The sequence below is a fragment of the Mustelus asterias genome, chromosome 24, assembly GCF_964213995.1.
Source record: "Mustelus asterias chromosome 24, sMusAst1.hap1.1, whole genome shotgun sequence".
NCBI lineage: Eukaryota > Metazoa > Chordata > Chondrichthyes > Carcharhiniformes > Triakidae > Mustelus > Mustelus asterias.
The window spans coordinates 44,074,213-44,092,587 of record NC_135824.1 but is presented as its reverse complement, the minus strand read 5'-3'; the positions used below and the strand labels follow the sequence as shown (position 1 = coordinate 44,092,587).

The following is an 18,375-nucleotide window of genomic DNA, read 5'->3' as shown; positions in this document are numbered from 1 at the left end:
GGGAGGGGATCTGAAGTGAAACATTCTGGCTATCACCATGAAGACACAATGGGGTTAATTTGCAGGTGGGGTGAATTACATCCCCAAAATGCAAACGTCTGATTTTAGTTTCCCTTTGAGAAACTACGGCTATTTCTGTGCAATAAAAATGAGTGTAGAAATCAGCCAGGACCCAATCCAGTGAGGCCCTTTAGAAAGTGTCAGATAGGCAGGCTGCTGATGAAGACAAGGTCAGCTCTGCTGCCTTCCTTAGCTGATCAGCCTATCCCAACACACACAAAGCTAGATTCGCTGCCTCCCGGTACTGTTTTTAACCTTTATTTATAGACTGGACTAATGTCGGTGTTAAAATAACGCTGGTCGGGAAATCTAGGGCATCACTACCTAACTCCTGGCATGAGGAATGGGAGCAGAAGCAAGATGTCAGAGGGTGACCCCGTGTCTATGGAGCTATGAACTCGTTGGAATTATCGGCAGGGGAGGGGAGCAGAAAACTGGAAGAAGCAAGAGTAAAGTGAAAAGAAACCCTTTTGAGGTCCCACCACTATCTGTGCCTCTGTTAATTAAACAACATGGGATGATGTAGCCAATTGCAATGCCGTACCTAGAAATTTAATTTCATTAACATTTAATACCGTTTATAGTTTTCATTGTCTTTCATTTCTGAAAACATAGATAGCAATATTAATAACTTCTTTTCGCTCTGAAATGATCAAACAGAATTTCCTGTAACATTAATACACAAAATGTGCTGATTATTTGCTTAAAGGCCAAACAAGAAATCATTTTCATTTTTCTCATAATTCATTTTACAAATAATTTTACAGTTTACAAATGAAATGTCTTGAAATAATTAGATTGCATGGCAGACACTGAGAAAGTGTACGGTCAGAATTCTCCGGCCATTCACGCAGCGCTGCCACTGCCAGTGAGAACGGAGAATTTGGCGCGCAGCCAAATCTTCGTTCAATGCAGGGGATCGGAGCATCCCAGCCGCGGGCGAGGTCGGAGAATCTGGCCCTAAGTGTGAAACATTTACAGTCATCGGCCAGAATCTTCCATCCTCGCTTGTGGCTGGGATTTTCCCAATGCCGCTGAAAGAATCATAGAATCCCTACAGTGCAGAAAGAGGCCATTCGGCCCATCAAGTCTACACCGCAACAATCCCTCCCAGACCCTATCCCCATAACCGCATGCATTTACCCTAGCTAGTCCCCCTGACACTAAGGGGTAATTTAACATGGCCAATCCACCTAACCCACACATCTTTGGAGTGTAGGAGGAAACCGGAGCACCCAGAGGAAACCCACACAGACACGGGGAGAGTGTGCAAACTCCACACAGACAGTGACCCAAAGCGTGCACCATTTTCTAGTCAAGTTTTTAATCAAAGAGACAGAGCTGATTAGAGTTTGCTTTCAGTGGGCATGAAACTGGTTCCTTTCCTGCTGCCTTCTCGTTATCTGAGTTTGTGGCCATTTCTCCTTCTCAACAGCTATTGTGGGCAGCACGGTGACACAGTGGTCAGCACTGCAGCCTCACAGCGCTAGGGACCCAGGTTCAATTCCGGCCTCAGGTCACTGTCTGTGTGGAGTCGGCACGTTCTCCCATGCCTGCGTGGGTTTCCTCCGGGTGCTCCGGTTTCCTCCCGCACTCCAAAGATGTGCAGGTTAGATGAATTGGCCGTGCTAAATTGCCCCTAGTGTGTGGGTTAGGTGAATTAGCTATGGTAAATGCATGGGGTTACGGGGTTAGGCCTTTGTGGGGGGGAAACCCAGATAAGATGTTCTTTTGCAGAGTCAGTGTAGACTCAATGGGCTGAATAGACTCCTTCTGCATTGTAGGGATTCTGTGGTTTTATGGTTCTATTATCTCCACATGCTCTCAAGGCTGACAATGATCATAAGGACTTTCTACCGACTTGGTGGTCCTTGGCTAGTGGACAGACTTTCTATTGAGTTGAGACCACCCCACTTTTAGCCAAGGTTTTCCCTTCTGTCCCACATGGTCGGGAAAACTATTTCATTGAGTCATTAGTGCCAAAAACCACATATTTCTTTTTCTCTGAAGTTTTCTTTCTCTCTTTCTGAGAGATGTATCCTTGTGAAGCACTTTGGGAAGAATAAGGTGGCCATCTCATTACCGGCTGAAGTATTTTGCCTGTTGCTGACTATTATCCAACTGTCCGATATCAAACTGTGCCATCTTGTGAACTGTCCTTGTACATTTCTATGAGTTGGGACACCCAGCAATCATACAGGAACATTATCAATTGTAGAGAAATTCTTGCCCTAAATGTTCTCACCTTCCTGGCTGCTGTAAGCAGGATGTGGAGATGCCGGTGTTGGACTGGGTGTGTGTGTGTGTGGCTTTTGCTACCAAATAAACCTGTTGGACTTTAACCTGGTGTTGTTAAACTTCTTACTGCTGTAAGCAGCACAGGAAGAACAATTGGGATAAAACTGAGGGAGTGATTTATTTGAGTACAGGTAGGGGTGTGCTAGCGTTACCCAAATGTGTACCCACACTACTGCCAAGAGATGCCTTCCCCAACTCAAAGTAACAAACTCCAGGACATTGGCTGCACGTGTTGCCAAAATTGCACGTGACCAGTTTATTGGGGAGATTGTGGTGCAGTGCTAATGTCGCTGGACTGTTAATCCAGAGGCCCAGGCTAGTGCTCTGGGGACATGGGTTCGAATCCCACCACAGCAGCTGGTGGAATTTAAATATAATGAATAAACCCGGAATGTAAAGCTAGTCTAACCGTTATAGACCAGATTGAATAACTTCCTTATCTGGTTTGGCCTTGGTGTGCCTGTGGTTGCCTTCTTAACTGCCCTCTGAACGGGCCTAGCAAGGTACTCAGTTCAAGGGCAATTAGGGATGGGCAACAAATGCTGGTCAGCCAGAGATGCCCATGTCCAAGGAAAGAATTAATTTTTTAAAAGTCTGCTTTTGTTTGACTTATATTGGCCTCAGTTCAGTCAAGGGGCTTTTAACTTCCACCATGCCCAAACTAATCTGGTTCCTCTGGGCTTCTGAGAGTTGGTAGCCAGCAGCAGAGGTGGGGAGACAGGGTAATGTGTAAAGCCTTGCAAAATAATGCTTTCAACAATTACTCTTTTGCAGCTGAGAGCTGCTAATTCTAATGCCTTTATTTATGAGTCCTGCTTGTCCTGAAGAATCTTACAATAAGCAAACATCACGTTTGGTTTTCAGAAAGTGAATCAGATAAATGTAATTCTTGAGTTTCTGGAATTTTTATACAGTGCAGTGGGGGTCAAGCTCCAGATTTCCATCCCATACATCTGTGCCAGGGCCAGAGAATGAGAGTTCAAATCTCACCATCACAGCTTGCAACTCCAAACTTAGTTTGAAAAGAATCTTGAACTAAGAAGTTGGCATTTATAAAAAATGGCGAATGGAACTGCCAAATTGTCACAAATACTCAATTAGTTTACTGCTCTCCTTGAGGGAAGGGAACCGGCCATCTATCCTGCTCAAATAGTCCCACGTTGACTGTCAGCTGCCCTCTGGAGCGGCCTAGCAGATCCTGTCCACTGTGTCAAACTGCTGCAGAGAATACAGAGTACAGTGCTCCAAGGAGAAGGGTCACCTTCAACCTCTCAGGGCAGCTGACACTGTGCAGCCCTGCCAGTGATGCCCACACTTAAAAAAACAAAATCAGGCTTGGCTCAAGTCATTCCATATTGTAATGGGTCGGGGGCTATGATCATAGAAATCATAGAAACCCTACAGTACAGAAAGAGGCCATTCGGCCCATCGAGTCTGCAGCAACCACAATCCCACCCAGGCCCTACCCCCATATCCCTACATATTTACCCACTAATCCCTCTAACCTACGCATCTCAGGACACTAAGGGCAATTTTAGCATGGCCAATCAACCTAACCCGCACATCTTTGGACTGTGGGAGGAAACCGGAGGAAACCCACGCAGACACGAGGAGAATGTGCAAACTCCACACAGACAGTGACCCAAGCCGGGAATCGAACCCGGGTCGCTGGAGCTGTGAAGCAGCAGTGCTAACCACTGTGCTACCGTGCTATGGTGCAGGATGGCTGATTGCTTTGTCTGGACTGGGGATGCCGGTGATATCCCAAGGTGGAATGACTCACAAAAAGCATCCACCGCAGGTACCTGGAAACTGAACGGCCAATGCTGAGATCCCAAAATAATTCGGGAGATTTGAGGAATTTGAGAGCATTATTCCTGCTGCCCCAATTGGTTAGATTGGATCAGGGTCAGGCTGGTGCTGGAACTCTAGGATTGTCCTGGGTTAGTGCGACTTGGCCCCACGTTGGGCGGTCCCCACTGAGCCAGAGTGGCATCCTAACTTTAAACAACACCCAAACAATAGGGGAATGGTTTTCCTTGCGCAGGTGTTGCTCTGTGGCTTAGCGCCATGCCCTCTTCACAGGGGTTGCTGACTCAGTGAGGCACAGTGTGCCTTCCTCCTCTGAAATTATTTCCCCTTCTATCTCCCAGTATGAACCCATGAGAGCTTTCGAGAATCCACTCACCTCCCTGTTCATCCAGCATAACCAGTGTCCGGATCCCGGCATCTTTGCTCTGTGTGACGAGAGAAGAAAAGAAGATGAGAGGAATAGAACAGGAAGCATTCGGGATGGCACAGGTATAATTATCAGCTTTAAAAAAATGTATATCAAATAATTCAATCCTCTCACATCCTCGTTCAGTAGGTTCTGAATAAGGATGTGACCACTGTGCGCTGGAATACTACAGATAAGCATTAAGAGTTCCAGTAGCTACATACAAAAATTGCTACAAGATCTAAAGAAGCTACACGGTGGCACAGTGATTAACACTGCTGCCTCACAGCGCCAGGGACCCGGGTTCAATTCTGGCCTCGGGTGACTGTCTACACATTCTCCCAGTGTCTGCGTGGGTTTCCTCCGGGTGCTCCGGTTTACTCCCACAGTCCAAAGATGTGCGGGTTAGGTGGATTGGCCGTGCTAAATTGCCCCTTAGTGTAAGGGGGACTAGCAGAGTAAATACATGGGGTTACAGGGATTGGGCCTGGGTGGGATTGTTGTCAGTGCAGACTCGCTAGTTCAAATGGCCTCTTTCTGCACTGTAAGGATTCTATGATCGTATAATTCCATCTAAAGAATGAAGTTCATGAGTGTAGACTTCACTGATGAACATCAAACTTGCGCACCCTTATTGGGTAAGTGCCATACCACCAATCTGATCTGAGATACACAGAACTGACCACCATGTTTGAGGCTCTCTCAATCTGAACTACAGAGAAGACCACAGCCGTACTTGCCCACCGTGCCGTGCACGTCCAGTACGCTTACCAAAACTAAGATCCAGGTGTGAGTGTATTTAACCAGCTAAAACCCAAATCACTCACCAACACAGAGTGTCTGTGGCTTTCTTTAACCATGATAATCTTACCTGATGGAGCTGGGTGTAGCTAGATGTGGCTACATTCCAATTTCCCAATGACTAGATCGGCCACCTTGAAGCTAAATTGACCCCAAGAGACCATACAGAGTACAGACCTGGTCATGTAGAGCATGGAGCTGCCCTGCTATATGGACAGAGTATGGGCCTAACTAGCTATAAGTACTGTGATGGTACTGTGCCTTTAAGAAATGTATTTTTAACATGTTTCTTGTAAGGCATATGTTTAAAATTCAGCTGTGCTTTACATGGTGCTGATTTATCTGTAGTGGCCAGCTCACATGCTGAGAATGAGGATAATGATTGATTTTAGCCGGGGGTGTGTTTGTTTTGGTTTTTACCCTGGGGTTTCAGAGTAGGGGTTTGATTAGGTTGATTGACAGAGGCAGAGCTAAGCTTGCAGGGAAAACACAGACAGTTTCTCTTTGATTTTAAAACGGTCAGTTTCTGCCTGGCCCTGGAAGAAGCAAGAGGTGTCTTTCCGTCTCTCTAGAGGCTGCTGTTTGGGACCGGTAGAAGACAGGTGTCTCGCCATCTCTCTCTCTCTCTCTCTCTCTCACCAGAGGTGTTCAAAAGGCTCTAGGACTGTTAATAAGTATAAATATGTAAGCCTGGGGGTTTGCTAACTGATTCTGAAGAGGAGTCTAAGACTACAAGAGGAATATTGCTTGAATTCAAACTAATAGAGATAGGTTAGCAGTTAAAAATCTTAACTTGTCATGTTTGAGTATTTCAATTGGTAAAAGTTAAGCTAAATAAATTTGTTGTATTTAAACTGTATTGTTAAATAAAGTTTGTTTCGATAAAAGCTTCCTAGTGTGTCAATAGAATCACACTTGGAGTGAAACACCTTATCCTCACACTAATGTCAAAATAGAAAAATTGTTGGGGTCTAGTCGGGCTTTTTAGGCTTTCTGCTCTGCTAGCTTAACAGCACAAAACACTGGTTTAGAATCCTACAATGCAGAAGGAGGCCATTCAGCCCATCGAGTCTGCACTGACCACAATCCCATCCAGGCCCTATTCCCATAACCCCATGCATTTACCCTAGCTAGCCCCCTGACACTGAGGGGCAATTTAACATGACCAATCCACCTAACCCACACATCTTTGGAGTGTGGGAGGAAACCGGAGCACCCGGAGGAAACCCATGCAGACATGGGGAGAATGCGCAAACTCCACACGGACTGTGACCCAAGCCGGGAATCGAACTCAGGTCCCTGGTGCTGTGAGGCAGCAGTGCTAACCACCGTGCTGCCGTGCCGTCCCTGAGCCAGCTCAGGGTGACCAACAGTCCCACGTATTTCAGGATCATCTTGTAATTTGGCCTTTCATCCTGTGCTCTGGCTCAGGCCCTCTCTAAACTGATTTCTTTAGCAGAAGACCTCTTGTTTCTGTGCATGGAACAGACCCGGCATGTACATAGCTTGAGTCTAAGGATGTCTTGGCAGTGATCGCCCTCCTCCGACTCCGGCAGTTCCAGCAGCACACCCCCATTCCCCGATCTTACAGCTTCATTCCAGACATTCTGGCATTTTGTTCCAGACACTCACCAACCTCTGTGTGAAAAGACTGCCCCTTTGGACACTTTTCTATCTCTCCCTCTCAGCTTAAATTAATGACCAGATCCTGCTCGGAGCTGGACACCCTGCCAGCTGTACGCACAGAGTGAGAACCTCAAGGTGCATTCACACATTTCATTCTCAAGGTCGCTGGGTCGAAATCCTGGAACTCTCTCCCTAACAGCACTGTGGATGTACCTACACCACATGGGCTGCAGGTTCAAGAAGACAGCTCAGTCCCACCTTTGTGAGGGAAATTCAGCATTGGACAATAGGTGCCAGCCTAGCCAGCAACACCCACATCCTGTGAAAGAATAACTTTTTAAAAACTGTTACAATCGGCCAAGAGAGGAAGGCAGCCAGTTTTCCAGTTGAGAAAGCTTAGGAAATAATACCACTGAAAGGGTGGCACAGTGGTTAGCACTGCTGCCTCACAGCGCCAGGGACCCAGGTTTGAATCCTGGCTTGGTTCACTGTCTGTGCGGTGTCTGCATGTTCTTCCCGTGTCTGTGTGGGTTTTCTCCGATTTCCTCCCACATTCTGAAGTATGTGCTGCTTAGGTGCATTGGCCGTGCTAAATTCTCCCTCAGTGTACCCGAACAGGCGTCGGGAGTGTGGCAATTAGGGGATTTTCACAGTAACTTCATTGCAGTGTTAATGTCAGCCTACTTGTGACTAATAAATAAACTTTAACTGACTCTCCAATCTGACGATGATGAAGTTGGGTTCTAAATGTTTTTAGAGGCAGAATGGGTCGAGGGAGGGAGGAAAGGAATTACACCACCTATATGTCATGGAAAAGAATGAGTTAAAAGTAAGATTCCAACCACTGAACCTCTGTGAAACACCACTCAGCAGGAAACAAAGGGCTGAAATAATGAATTAGAAAGGAGCCAATGGCTGTGAGAGATGTAATGAATTGGGCTTTGAGTAGATCAATAATCTGAGTCGGTATTCTGCCTGGTAACTGATTAGATGGAGAATGTTAATGGGGGAAGAGGGATTTCTTTCTGTAGGAAGCGGAATTGTGTTCTGGGCTGTTTCGACCACCAGAGAACTCAATTCGGAGAAAGGTTACACAATGCACAGGAGCATGAATTTGTACGGAATACTGTCCGGTAACTTATGAATTTTCAGTCTCATACATAGGAAACTATCAAAGATCCAGTTCTACTCATCCGCGTTCTGAGGCCATGCGGATCATGGACTTCAATCAGTCAATGTATTTCTTCTTCAGCTTTTAATGACAGACTGGAATCTGCCGGTCATCCACGCCCCGCCGCTGCGGTCAGCGAGAATGGAGAATTTGATGCTCAGCCAAATGTCCGTTCACTGCAGCGGGACTAGAGAATCCCAGCCACGGGCGTGGTCGGAGAATCCGCCCCTTAGTCAGGAAGGGGGACAATGCGATGTAGGGGGCTTGTTCATCAACTCCGCTCCATCCCACTTTGTGATCTGTGCAGGATTGCCTGCAGCACCTCCAACCGTCTGTGGATCCACAGCCTCATGGGCCAAAGTAGTGTATGAAGGTGTAGCTAATCTACACACAACTCCATCTGAGCAGTGGTGGAGATTTAACCGGACAGATTTTCACACTAGAATAGTTTTTGTGTTTCAATCTATTTGATTTGATTTGTTATTGTCACGTGTCTGTTATACAGTGAAAAGTATTGTTTTCTGTGAGCTATACAGACAAAGCATACCGTTCATAGAGAAGGAAATGAGAGAGTGCAGAATGTAGTGTTACAATCATAGCTAGGGTGTAGAGAAAGACCAACTTAGTGCAAGGTAAGTGATGCGCGATTAAATCACTCGGGAGGCTGGATCGTACCCGGGAAATAAAGGCTTTTATTACTAACAAGAATGGAGCATACTGCATAACAATACAATCCCAGACTAAAGGGTCACCAGGCAGTGCAGTGACCTTTATACTTCTCCAGGTAGGCGGAGCCAACTGGAGTGTACCACAGAACAATATCAACAGGTAGAACAGCCCAACCCTAACCCCAACAGTGACAACAGTAACATATCTACAAACCCCATAGTGCTGACCATCTATGGTTCAGTACTCATAGTGGTAACCAACTATGGTTCACCACATTCACCCCTCCTTTAAAACAAAGGCCGGGGGGGCAAAAAAAAACAGAACAACTGTTCATATATTCACAAGTTCAGTCGTATTGGAGGACCGCACCGTCTCTGCAACCTCCTCAACACTGGCGGTAACGCCGGTTCTGGTGACCGTGGTGACCTTCTCTCCAAGGCGGTGTCCAGTGACTCCTCCAGTTCCTCATGGACGGGTGGACTACGAGGTGGCGACAATCTACTGGACTCGAGCACGCCTCGAGGTGGCGACAATCTCCTGGACTCAGGCAAGCTGTACACGGGGGTAAGAGGATTAAGTGATGGTCCCGATACTGCCCGCGCCGTGTCAGGAGGGGAGATAAAGGTCAAGGGGTCCCTAACTAGGGGTGTGGGAGCGACTGGGGTTTCCAAGTCCCCTGCAGGCGCCAGATCTCTAATAGAGACCGTGTCCTCTCGCCCGTCAGGATATGCCACATAGGCGTGGAGGAGATGGACCTGTTCAACCAAAGGGTCGGACTTGCGGGTCCTAACATGCCGCCGCAGGAGGACAGGTCCTGAGTACATCAACCAAGACGGTAATGAGGTCCCAGAGGAAGACTTCCTAGGGAAGGAAAACATCCTCTCATGTGGAGTAGCGTTGGTTGCCGTACACAGGAGGGAGCGGATGGAATGGAGCGCATCAGAGAGTACCTCTTCCCAACGGGAGACTGGAAGACCTTTAGACCTCAACGCCAGTAAGACAGCCTTCCAGACTGTAGGAAGTTTCTAGTTCAACCTGTCCGTTACCCCTAGGGTTGTAACTCGCAGTTCTACTTGAGGCAATCCCATATGAGAGCAGGTACTGCCTCAAGTCGTTACTCATAAATGATGAGCCCCTATCACTGTGGATATAGCTGGGGTAACCGAACAGGGTGAAAAGATCCCGTAATGCTTTGATAACCGTGGCAGCGGTCATATCTGAACAGGGAATGGCAAAAGGGAATCATGAGTACTCGGCAATCACGTTGAGGAAGTACACGTTCCGATCTGTCGAAGGGAGGGGGCCCTTGAAGTCCACATTCAGTCTTTCAAAAGGGCGAGTGGCCTTAATGAGGTGTGCCCTGTCAGGTCGGTAGAAGTGCGGTTTGCATTCAGCACATACCTGGCAGCTTCGGGTTATGGACCTGACATCATCCACTGAGTAGGGTAGATTCCGGGCCTTTACAAAATGGAAGAGCCGAGTGATCCCCGGATGGCAGAGATCATTGTGGAGGGCCTGTAATCGATCCTCCTGCACACTTGCACATGTTCCACGCGACAGGGCGTCTGAGTGCTCATTGAGCTTCACTGGACGGTACATGATATCATAGTTGTAGGTGGAGAGTTCGATTCTCCACCTTAAGATTTTATCATTTTTGATCTTACCCCGTAACGTGTTGTTGAACATGAACGCCACGGACCGCTGGTCCGTGAGCAGAGTGAACCGTTTTCCCGCCAAGTAATGGCGCCAATGCCGAACGGCCTCCACAATGGCCTGGGCCTCCTTTTCCACCGCGGAGTGCCGAATTTCAGGGCCTTGGAGGGTGCGAGAGAAAAAGGCGACGGGCCTGCCCGCCTGGTTAAGTGTGGCGGCCAGGGCGAAATCAGATGCATCACTCTCCACCTGAAAGGGGATGGACTCATCAACAGCGTGCATCGTGGCTTTCGCGATGTCGGCTTTTATCCCTTCAAAGGCTAAGCGAGCCTCTGCTGCTAGGGGAAAAGAGGTAGACTTGATGAGCGGACGGGCTTTGTCCGCATAATTGGGAACCCACTGTGCATAGTATGAAAAGAAACCTAAGCATCTTCTCAGTGCTTTGATGCTAGTGGGCAGGGGAAGTTCAAGGAGGGGACGCATACGGTCTGGATCAGGGCCAAGGACCCCGTTTTCCACCACGTATCCGAGAATTGCTAGGCGGCGCTTGCTAAATACGCACTTCTCCCTGTTGTAGGTCAGATTCAGGCGAGACGCAGTGCGTACAAATCTAAGGAGGTTGGCATCGTGGTCCTGCTGGTCATGGCCGCAGATAGTGACGTTATCCAGGTACGGGAAGGTAGCCCGCAGCCCGTTCTGGTCCACCATTCGGTCCATTGCACGCTGGAAGACCGAGACCCCATTCGTGACGCCAAAGGGAACCCTTAAAAAGTGGTAAAGACGACCATCCGCCTCAAAGGCCGTGTATTTTCGGTCCTCTGGGCGAATGGGGAGCTGGTGGTAAGCTGACTTCAAGTCAATGGTGGAGAACACCCGGTACTGCGCAATCTGGTTGACCATGTCAGATATGCGCGCGAGAGGATATGCATCCAGCTACGTGTATCTATTAATGGTCTGACTATAGTCTATGACCATCCGGGGTTTGTTTCCAGTTTTAACCACCACGACTTGCGCTCTCCATGGACTAGTGGTAGGTTGAATGATCCCTTCCCTGAGGAGCCGCTGAACTTCAGATCGAATAAAGATCCGATCCTCAGCGCTGTAACGCCTGCTCTTGGTTGCGATGGGCTTGCAGCCTGGCACGAGATTCTCGAATAAGGATGGTGGGGTGATTCTGAGTGTCGAGAGGCTACACGTGGAGCGCGCTGGGCAATTTGGAGGCTGCTGTGCTCCCACTGAAAGTGGAGGGAGTGGCCCATCGTACTGCAGGGTTACACTCCTCAGGTGGACCATAAAGTCTAGTCCCAGGAGTATCGGAGCGCAAAGGTGTGGTAACACGAGGAGCCTGAAGTTCTCGTAAACTGTGCCCCGCACCGTTAGGTTGACCACGCAGCTCCCTAGCACGGTAACAGACCGGGACCTCGACGCCATCGAAATTGTCTGTCTGACAGTCCGTACTCGGAGACCGCACCGTTTCACGGTGTCAGGGTGAATGAAACTCTCCGTGCTCCCGCTGTCAAACAAACAATGAATTTGGCGTCCATTTACCTCTATGCCCATCATGGACTTGTCGAGTCTGTGAGGCTTGGCCTGGTCCAGGATGATTGACGCCACCGTTGGGTCTTGAGTGCAACTGCAGGCAGCTGAGATGGTTGATGATGATGACCCCTGCTGGTCGTCGCCAACTAAAATGGCTGCACCCATGGATCGCACGTGGTCGGTGGCGCTAAAAGTGGCGGCCCCTGCAGGTCGCACGTGTCTTGCGTCTTCGTCGTCAGGAATGGCGGCGCTCTGGAATCGCACGTGGAAGACCTCGAAGAAGCTGGAGACAAGGAGACAGGCTCTGGAGAATCACACGCCGCGCTGCAATGCTTGGAGGGTGGTTTGGCCCTGCAGACTTTGGCATAATGCCCTTTCTTCCCACACGCGGAGCAAAATACCGTTCTAGCTGGACATCGCTGCCGAGGGTGTTTCACCAATCCACAGAAGTAACACCACGGGCCTCCTGGAGCTGCCGCCGTCGTCAGGTCCGAGGTTGAAAGCACAATCGCGCAGTTTTTCGGAGCCGCTGGGTAAAGTTGAGTCGGTGGCTGTACTTGCCACGATGTTCCCACGTGGTCGGTGGGGTACGTTTCTAGACTTCTGGAGGCCGTTTCCATTGTGTCAGCCAATTCTACCGTCTTAGCAAGGTCTAGGTTACCTTGCTCTAGCAGCCGAAGGCGAATGAGCCGATGAGCCGATTCCCGCCACGAACGCATCTCGGATCAAGTTGTTCGTATACTGGGCCGCCGACACTGGCTTGCAGTTGCAGGCTCTGGCTAGCTGCTGAAGTTCGCGCAGGTACTGTTCTGTCGTTTCGCCGGGCTGCCGCCGTCGAGTGGCTAGAAGGTGTCGAGCATGGATCTCGTTTGGCGGTTTGTTGTCCAGTTTCTTAAGCAGTTCGATGCCCCCTTTGTAGTCTTGGGCATCGCGGATTGATGAGTATACGGTGTCGCTTACCCTCGCGTGGAGGACCCGCAGTCTATCGGCGTCGTTTTGAATGGCTGTTGAGGCATCGACGTAGTCTTGAAAACACTTTAACCAATGGTCGAAAGTGTTCGACACTCCTGCTGCACGTGGATCTAAAGTAAGCCGATCGGGTTTCAACATTTGCTCCATGGTTTTTTTTTACAAAAATTTTGTTAGTAATAAAATTGATGCGCAATTAAATCACTCGGGAGGCTAGATTGTACCCGGGAAATAAAGGCTTTTATTACTAACAAGAATGGAGCACACTATATACAATACAATCCCAGACTAAAGGGTCACCAGGCAGTGCAGTGACCTTTATACTTCTCCAGGTAGGCGGAGCCAACTGGAGTGTACCACAGAACAATATCAACAGGTAGAACAGCCCAACCCTAACCCCAACAGTGACAACAGTAACATATCTACAAATACCCATAGTGCTGACCATCTATGGTTCAGTACTCATAGTGGTAACCAACTATGGTTCACCACAGTAAGTCCATTCAAAAGTCTGACAGCAGCAGGGAAGAAGCTGTTCTTGAGTCGGTTGGTACGTGACCTCAGACTTTTGTATCTTTTTCCGATGGAAGAAGGAGGAAGAGAGAATGTCCAGGGTGCGTGGGGTCCTTAATTATGCTGGCTGCTTTTCTGAGGCAGCGGGAAGTGTAGACAGAGTCAATGGATGGGAGGCTGGTTTGTGGGATGGACTGGGCTACATTCACAACCTTTTGTAGTTACTTGCGGTCTTGGACAAAGCAGGAGCCATACCAAGCTGTGATACAACCACAAAGAATGCTTTCTATGGTGCATCTGTAAAGGTTGGTGAGAGTCGTAGCTGACATGCCAAATTTCTCTGGCCTTCTGAGAAAGTAGAGGCGTTGGTGGGCTTTCTTAACTATAGTGTCGGGGACCAGGACAGGTTGTTGGCGATCTGGACACCTAAAAACCAGAAGCTCTCGACCATTTATACTTCGTCCCCATTGATGTTCTCCAGTACACTTCCTGAAGTCGATGACTATCTCATTCATTTTGATGACATTGAGGGAGAGATTATCGTCATCGTACCAGTTCACCAGATTCTCTATCTCTTTCCTGTACTCAGTCTCGTCATTGTTTGAGATCCTACCACTATGGTGGTGTCATCAAGTTGGTGGGGAATTTGGTGTATAAGGAGTATAGTAGGGGGCTGAGAACACAACCTTGTGGGGCACCGGTGTTGAGGATGATTGTGGAGGACGTGTTGTTGCCTATCCTTACTTATTGTGGTCTGTGGGTTAGGAAGTTTAGAAATCATAGAATCATCATAGAAATCATAGAAACCCTACAGCACAGAAAGAGGCCATTCGGTTCATCGAGTCTGCACCGACCACAATCCCACCCAGGCCCTACTCCCATATCCCTACATATTTACCCACTAATCCCTCTAACCTACGCATCTCAGGACACTAAGGGCAATTTTTAGCACGGCCAATCAACCTAACCCGCACATCTTTGGACTGTGGGAGGAAACCGGAGCACCCGGAGGAAACCCACGCAGACACGAGGAGAATGTGCAAACTCCACACAGACAGTGACCCGAGCCGGGAATCGAACCCGGGTCCCTGGAGCTGTGAAGCAGCAGTGCTAACCACTGTGCTACCGTGCCGCCCCACGGATCCAGTCGCAGAGGGAGGAACTGAGCCCCAGGCCACAAAGTTTGCAGATGAGTTTCTTAGGAATAATGGTGTTGAAGGTTGAGCTGTAGTCAATAAATAGGAATCTGACATAAGTATCTTTGTTATCCAGGAGTTCCAGAGTTGAATGTAGGGCCAGGGAGATGGTGTCTGCTGTGGACCTGTTGCGACGATAGGCGAACTGTAGTGGATCCAGGTAATCTGAGAGGCCGGAATTGATTTGTGCCATGACTAACCTTTCAAAGCACTTCATAATGATGGATCTAGTGGCAGTGCAAGGTCATAGATTCATTCCTGTTGCACAATCCCATGTATTGAATGGCAGAGCCAGTTCATGGGGACCAAGTAGCCAACCCCTAGTTCCAATTCCTGTCCGACCCGACTTGCCCCACTCCCTGCCATCATTTAGATTGAAACACAGAAAGCGTTCTCACCAGGGTTACTGTGTAATCCTGCGAAGAGGGCCACACCCTATATCAATCAAACTGAAACTTGCCAAAACCACTGAATGGGAGCAGCAGATTCAAGTGTTAATTGGGGATCGGTTACAAACTATGTCCCACTGGACAGGTGAGTCCAAACAGCACTTCTCCATGTCTCCCAGTGGGTAGCACTCTTGGGGCAGAAGGTTGTGAGATCAAGTCCAATTCCAGAGACTTGGGTACCTCATCCAGACTGACGGTCCAGTGTATTACTGATGGGGAGCTGCATTGTCTAATCCAGTGTATTACTGAGGGGGTGCTGCATTGTCTGGTCCAGTGTATTACTGAGGGGGTGCTGCATTGTCTAATCCAGTGTATTACTGAGGGGGTGCTGCATTGACTGGTCCAGTGTATTACTGAGGGGGTGCTGCATTGTCTGGTCCAGTGTATTACTGAGGGGGTGCTGCATTATCTGGTCCAGTGTATTACGGAGGGGGTGCTGCATTGTCTGGTCCAGTGTATTACTGAGGGGGTGCTGCATTGTCTGGTCCAGTGTATTACTGAGGGGGTGCTGCATTATCTGGTCCAGTGTATTACGGAAGGGGTGCTGCATTGTCTAATCCAGTGTATTACTGAGGGGGTGCTGCATTGTCTAATCCAGTGTATTACTGAGGGAGTGCTGCATTGTCTGGTCCAGTGTATTACTGAGGGGGTGCTGCATTGTCTGGGATGCATTTTTTTGATGAGATGTTCCCTCAGCTGGATGTGAAAGATCCCATGTAAGTATTTGAGGAAACACCAGGACTCTTCCCATCCCGGTGTTCTGGGGCCAATCTCTATCCCTCAACCAACATCGATGAAAACAGGTTATCTGGTTATTATCACACTGCTTTGTGTGGGATCTTGCTGTGCGTAGGTTGGCTACTGCATTTTCTACAATACAGCAGCGGCGGAAACAACGATGCTCTAGGGCATTGTCAGGCTGTGAAAGGTGCTCTGTAAACACAAGTCTCTGTAGTTTGTCCCAGCTTCTGTTTTGTCATTCCTGTCTCGGGACTGGAAACTTAAAGCACAACTCCCCAGTTCCCCCAGCTCATCGCAATTTTTGCCCTCAGTCATTCCGACAGTCATGTTGCTGAACAACATCAGATTTTCCATTCCCTCTCTGCACATTGCAGGACTGGGAGTGGGGGGGGGTCTGATCTGAACCCGCACTGACCCCGAGACTACTCCAGATTGTTCCAAACACTGTGCTTTCGGCACCACACTGGCCTCTGTCCACATCCCCCTCGCCCCCCGCCCCCACAGACAACATCATTTGATCAGCACCTGATCGAGTTGGTGCAGGGGGACTGCAAGAAAAAAATAAAACAAAACCAAAGCGTCAGACTGCAGAGTCAATGCAGTGCATTGCTAACAGTCACCTGGAGACCAATTACCTGGACCTGGAATGAAATACGATTGCTATTAAATTTTGACAGGCCAGGGTATAGAATGCTGAGGTTTCGCAACCAATTGCCTGAAAGCAGCTACACCGAGAACACATTGTTTCCATGTCACACTCCGATCCTTTCCTAATGATACCAAATCACACAGTGGAGGGTCTCACCAACGCTGGCTTCCACTGCGATAAGAATCCACTTAATGCTTTAAGAAAATGAGTCGGAGGCTCACGAACTGGAGCATCTGTGCAAGTCACAGGCTGGCTAAGCTGGCAGAGACACTCATTAGAGAACGTAGGAGACACGGTCAAAATGCGGCACGGCATCTTGTGAACAAATCTGTTTACGATCAACAGAGCTCTTGAGCTGGTGCCGTACTGAGGGAGTGCTGCACCGCCTTCTACACATGATGTGCGACCCTCCTTCCCACCGCCCTCTCAAATGGTTGTCATGAATCTGGCGTCCCTCAGCCAACATCAGTGAAACTGATTACTGACCATTATAGGGAGCTATATAAATGCAAGTCTTTCTTTCTGTTGTTCTCCGGTATGTCAGCTGAAGAAGCAGATGCTGACAGCTGGATCCTGCCCTTAAATGTAACCCACCTGTCATAGCAGACCCCCAGGGAGAACACCAGGAAGATGGTAACGGTGGTGTCGTGGCAATGTCACTGGGCTAGTGATCCACACGCTTGGGCTAATGCTCCAGAGGCACAGATTCAAACCCCACCAACCAGCTGGCAGAACTTAAATTTAATGACTGAATCTGGAATTGAAAGCTAGTCTTAGTAACGGTGGCCACAAAACTATCAGCAGTTGTTGTAAAAACCTATCTGATTTGCTAATGTCCTTTAGGGAAGGAAATCTGCTGTCTTTGTCCAGTCAGGTGTATTTATTTCTCAGATCTTACCATGTTGTGCACAGATTATTGCATAGCAATGAGTGATGCAGCTACAGGTCGCTAGTCTGATGTCAGAGACTCAGTGTGAGGGGCGCCACTCCACATCAAGCGTGGCTGACCAGGAGTGTCTCCCGCTCTTACTGTCAGCCACTGGCAGGTTTGGGAGGATATTGCAGGTTGACACTCAACCTGTTTGGCCGCATTATGAACACACCTTCCTTGACCATCAGGTCCCGGGGTGGGACTTGAACCCGGAGCTTCTGGCTTAGAGGCAAGGATGCTAACCCACTGTGCCACAAGACCTTCCTCTCTAAGCCAAGAGTATCGAGCTTCATCCCTTTGCAGGCTGAATATGGGAATTCCATAATGCATAGAAAGCTTAAACTCCAATTTCAATTAATTCTTTGCTTTCAAGCAACACTCAAACTTTATTCAAATAACTGTTGGCACGGACTTTGTAAATGAGGTTATTTTCACATCACAGCTCTCTTTTCTTGTTGCTGACTGGGGCAGCACAGTGGTTAGCACGGCTGCCTCACAGCACCAGGGACCCGGGTTCGATTCCCGGCTTGGGTCACTGTCCGTGTGGAGTTTGCGCATTCTCCCCATGTCAGCGGGCGTTTCCTCCGGGTGCTCCGGTTTCCTCTCACACTCCAAAGATGTGCGGATTAAGTTGGTTTGTCATGCTAAATTGTTCCTTAGTGTCAGAGGGATTAGCAGGGTAAATGCATGGGGTTACGGGGATAGGGCCTGGGTGGAATTGTGGTCGGTGCAGACTCGATGGACCGAATGGCCTCCTTCTGCACTGTAGGAATTCTATGACTGACCAGCTGGGTGGTACCAGCATTTTCTGTTCTTGTTTCAAATTCCAGGCTCCCTTTTTATCTTGAAATTCGGTCAGAATTCTCCAGCTGTTCACGCCCCACTGCTGCCA

At 48.6% G+C, this 18,375-nt stretch overlaps 1 protein-coding gene across 1 annotated transcript in view; it reads right to left on the bottom strand.

Annotated features, from left to right (window-relative positions):
* Positions 1 to 18,375, bottom strand: part of LOC144511064 (synaptosomal-associated protein 25-like) — a 93,163-nt gene that overhangs the window by 31,770 nt on the left and 43,018 nt on the right. Inside the window, exon 3 of the mRNA XM_078241034.1 lies at positions 4,547 to 4,595. Within this exon, the coding sequence (XP_078097160.1) occupies positions 4,547 to 4,595 (49 nt within the window). The remainder of the gene's footprint in view (positions 1 to 4,546; positions 4,596 to 18,375) is intronic.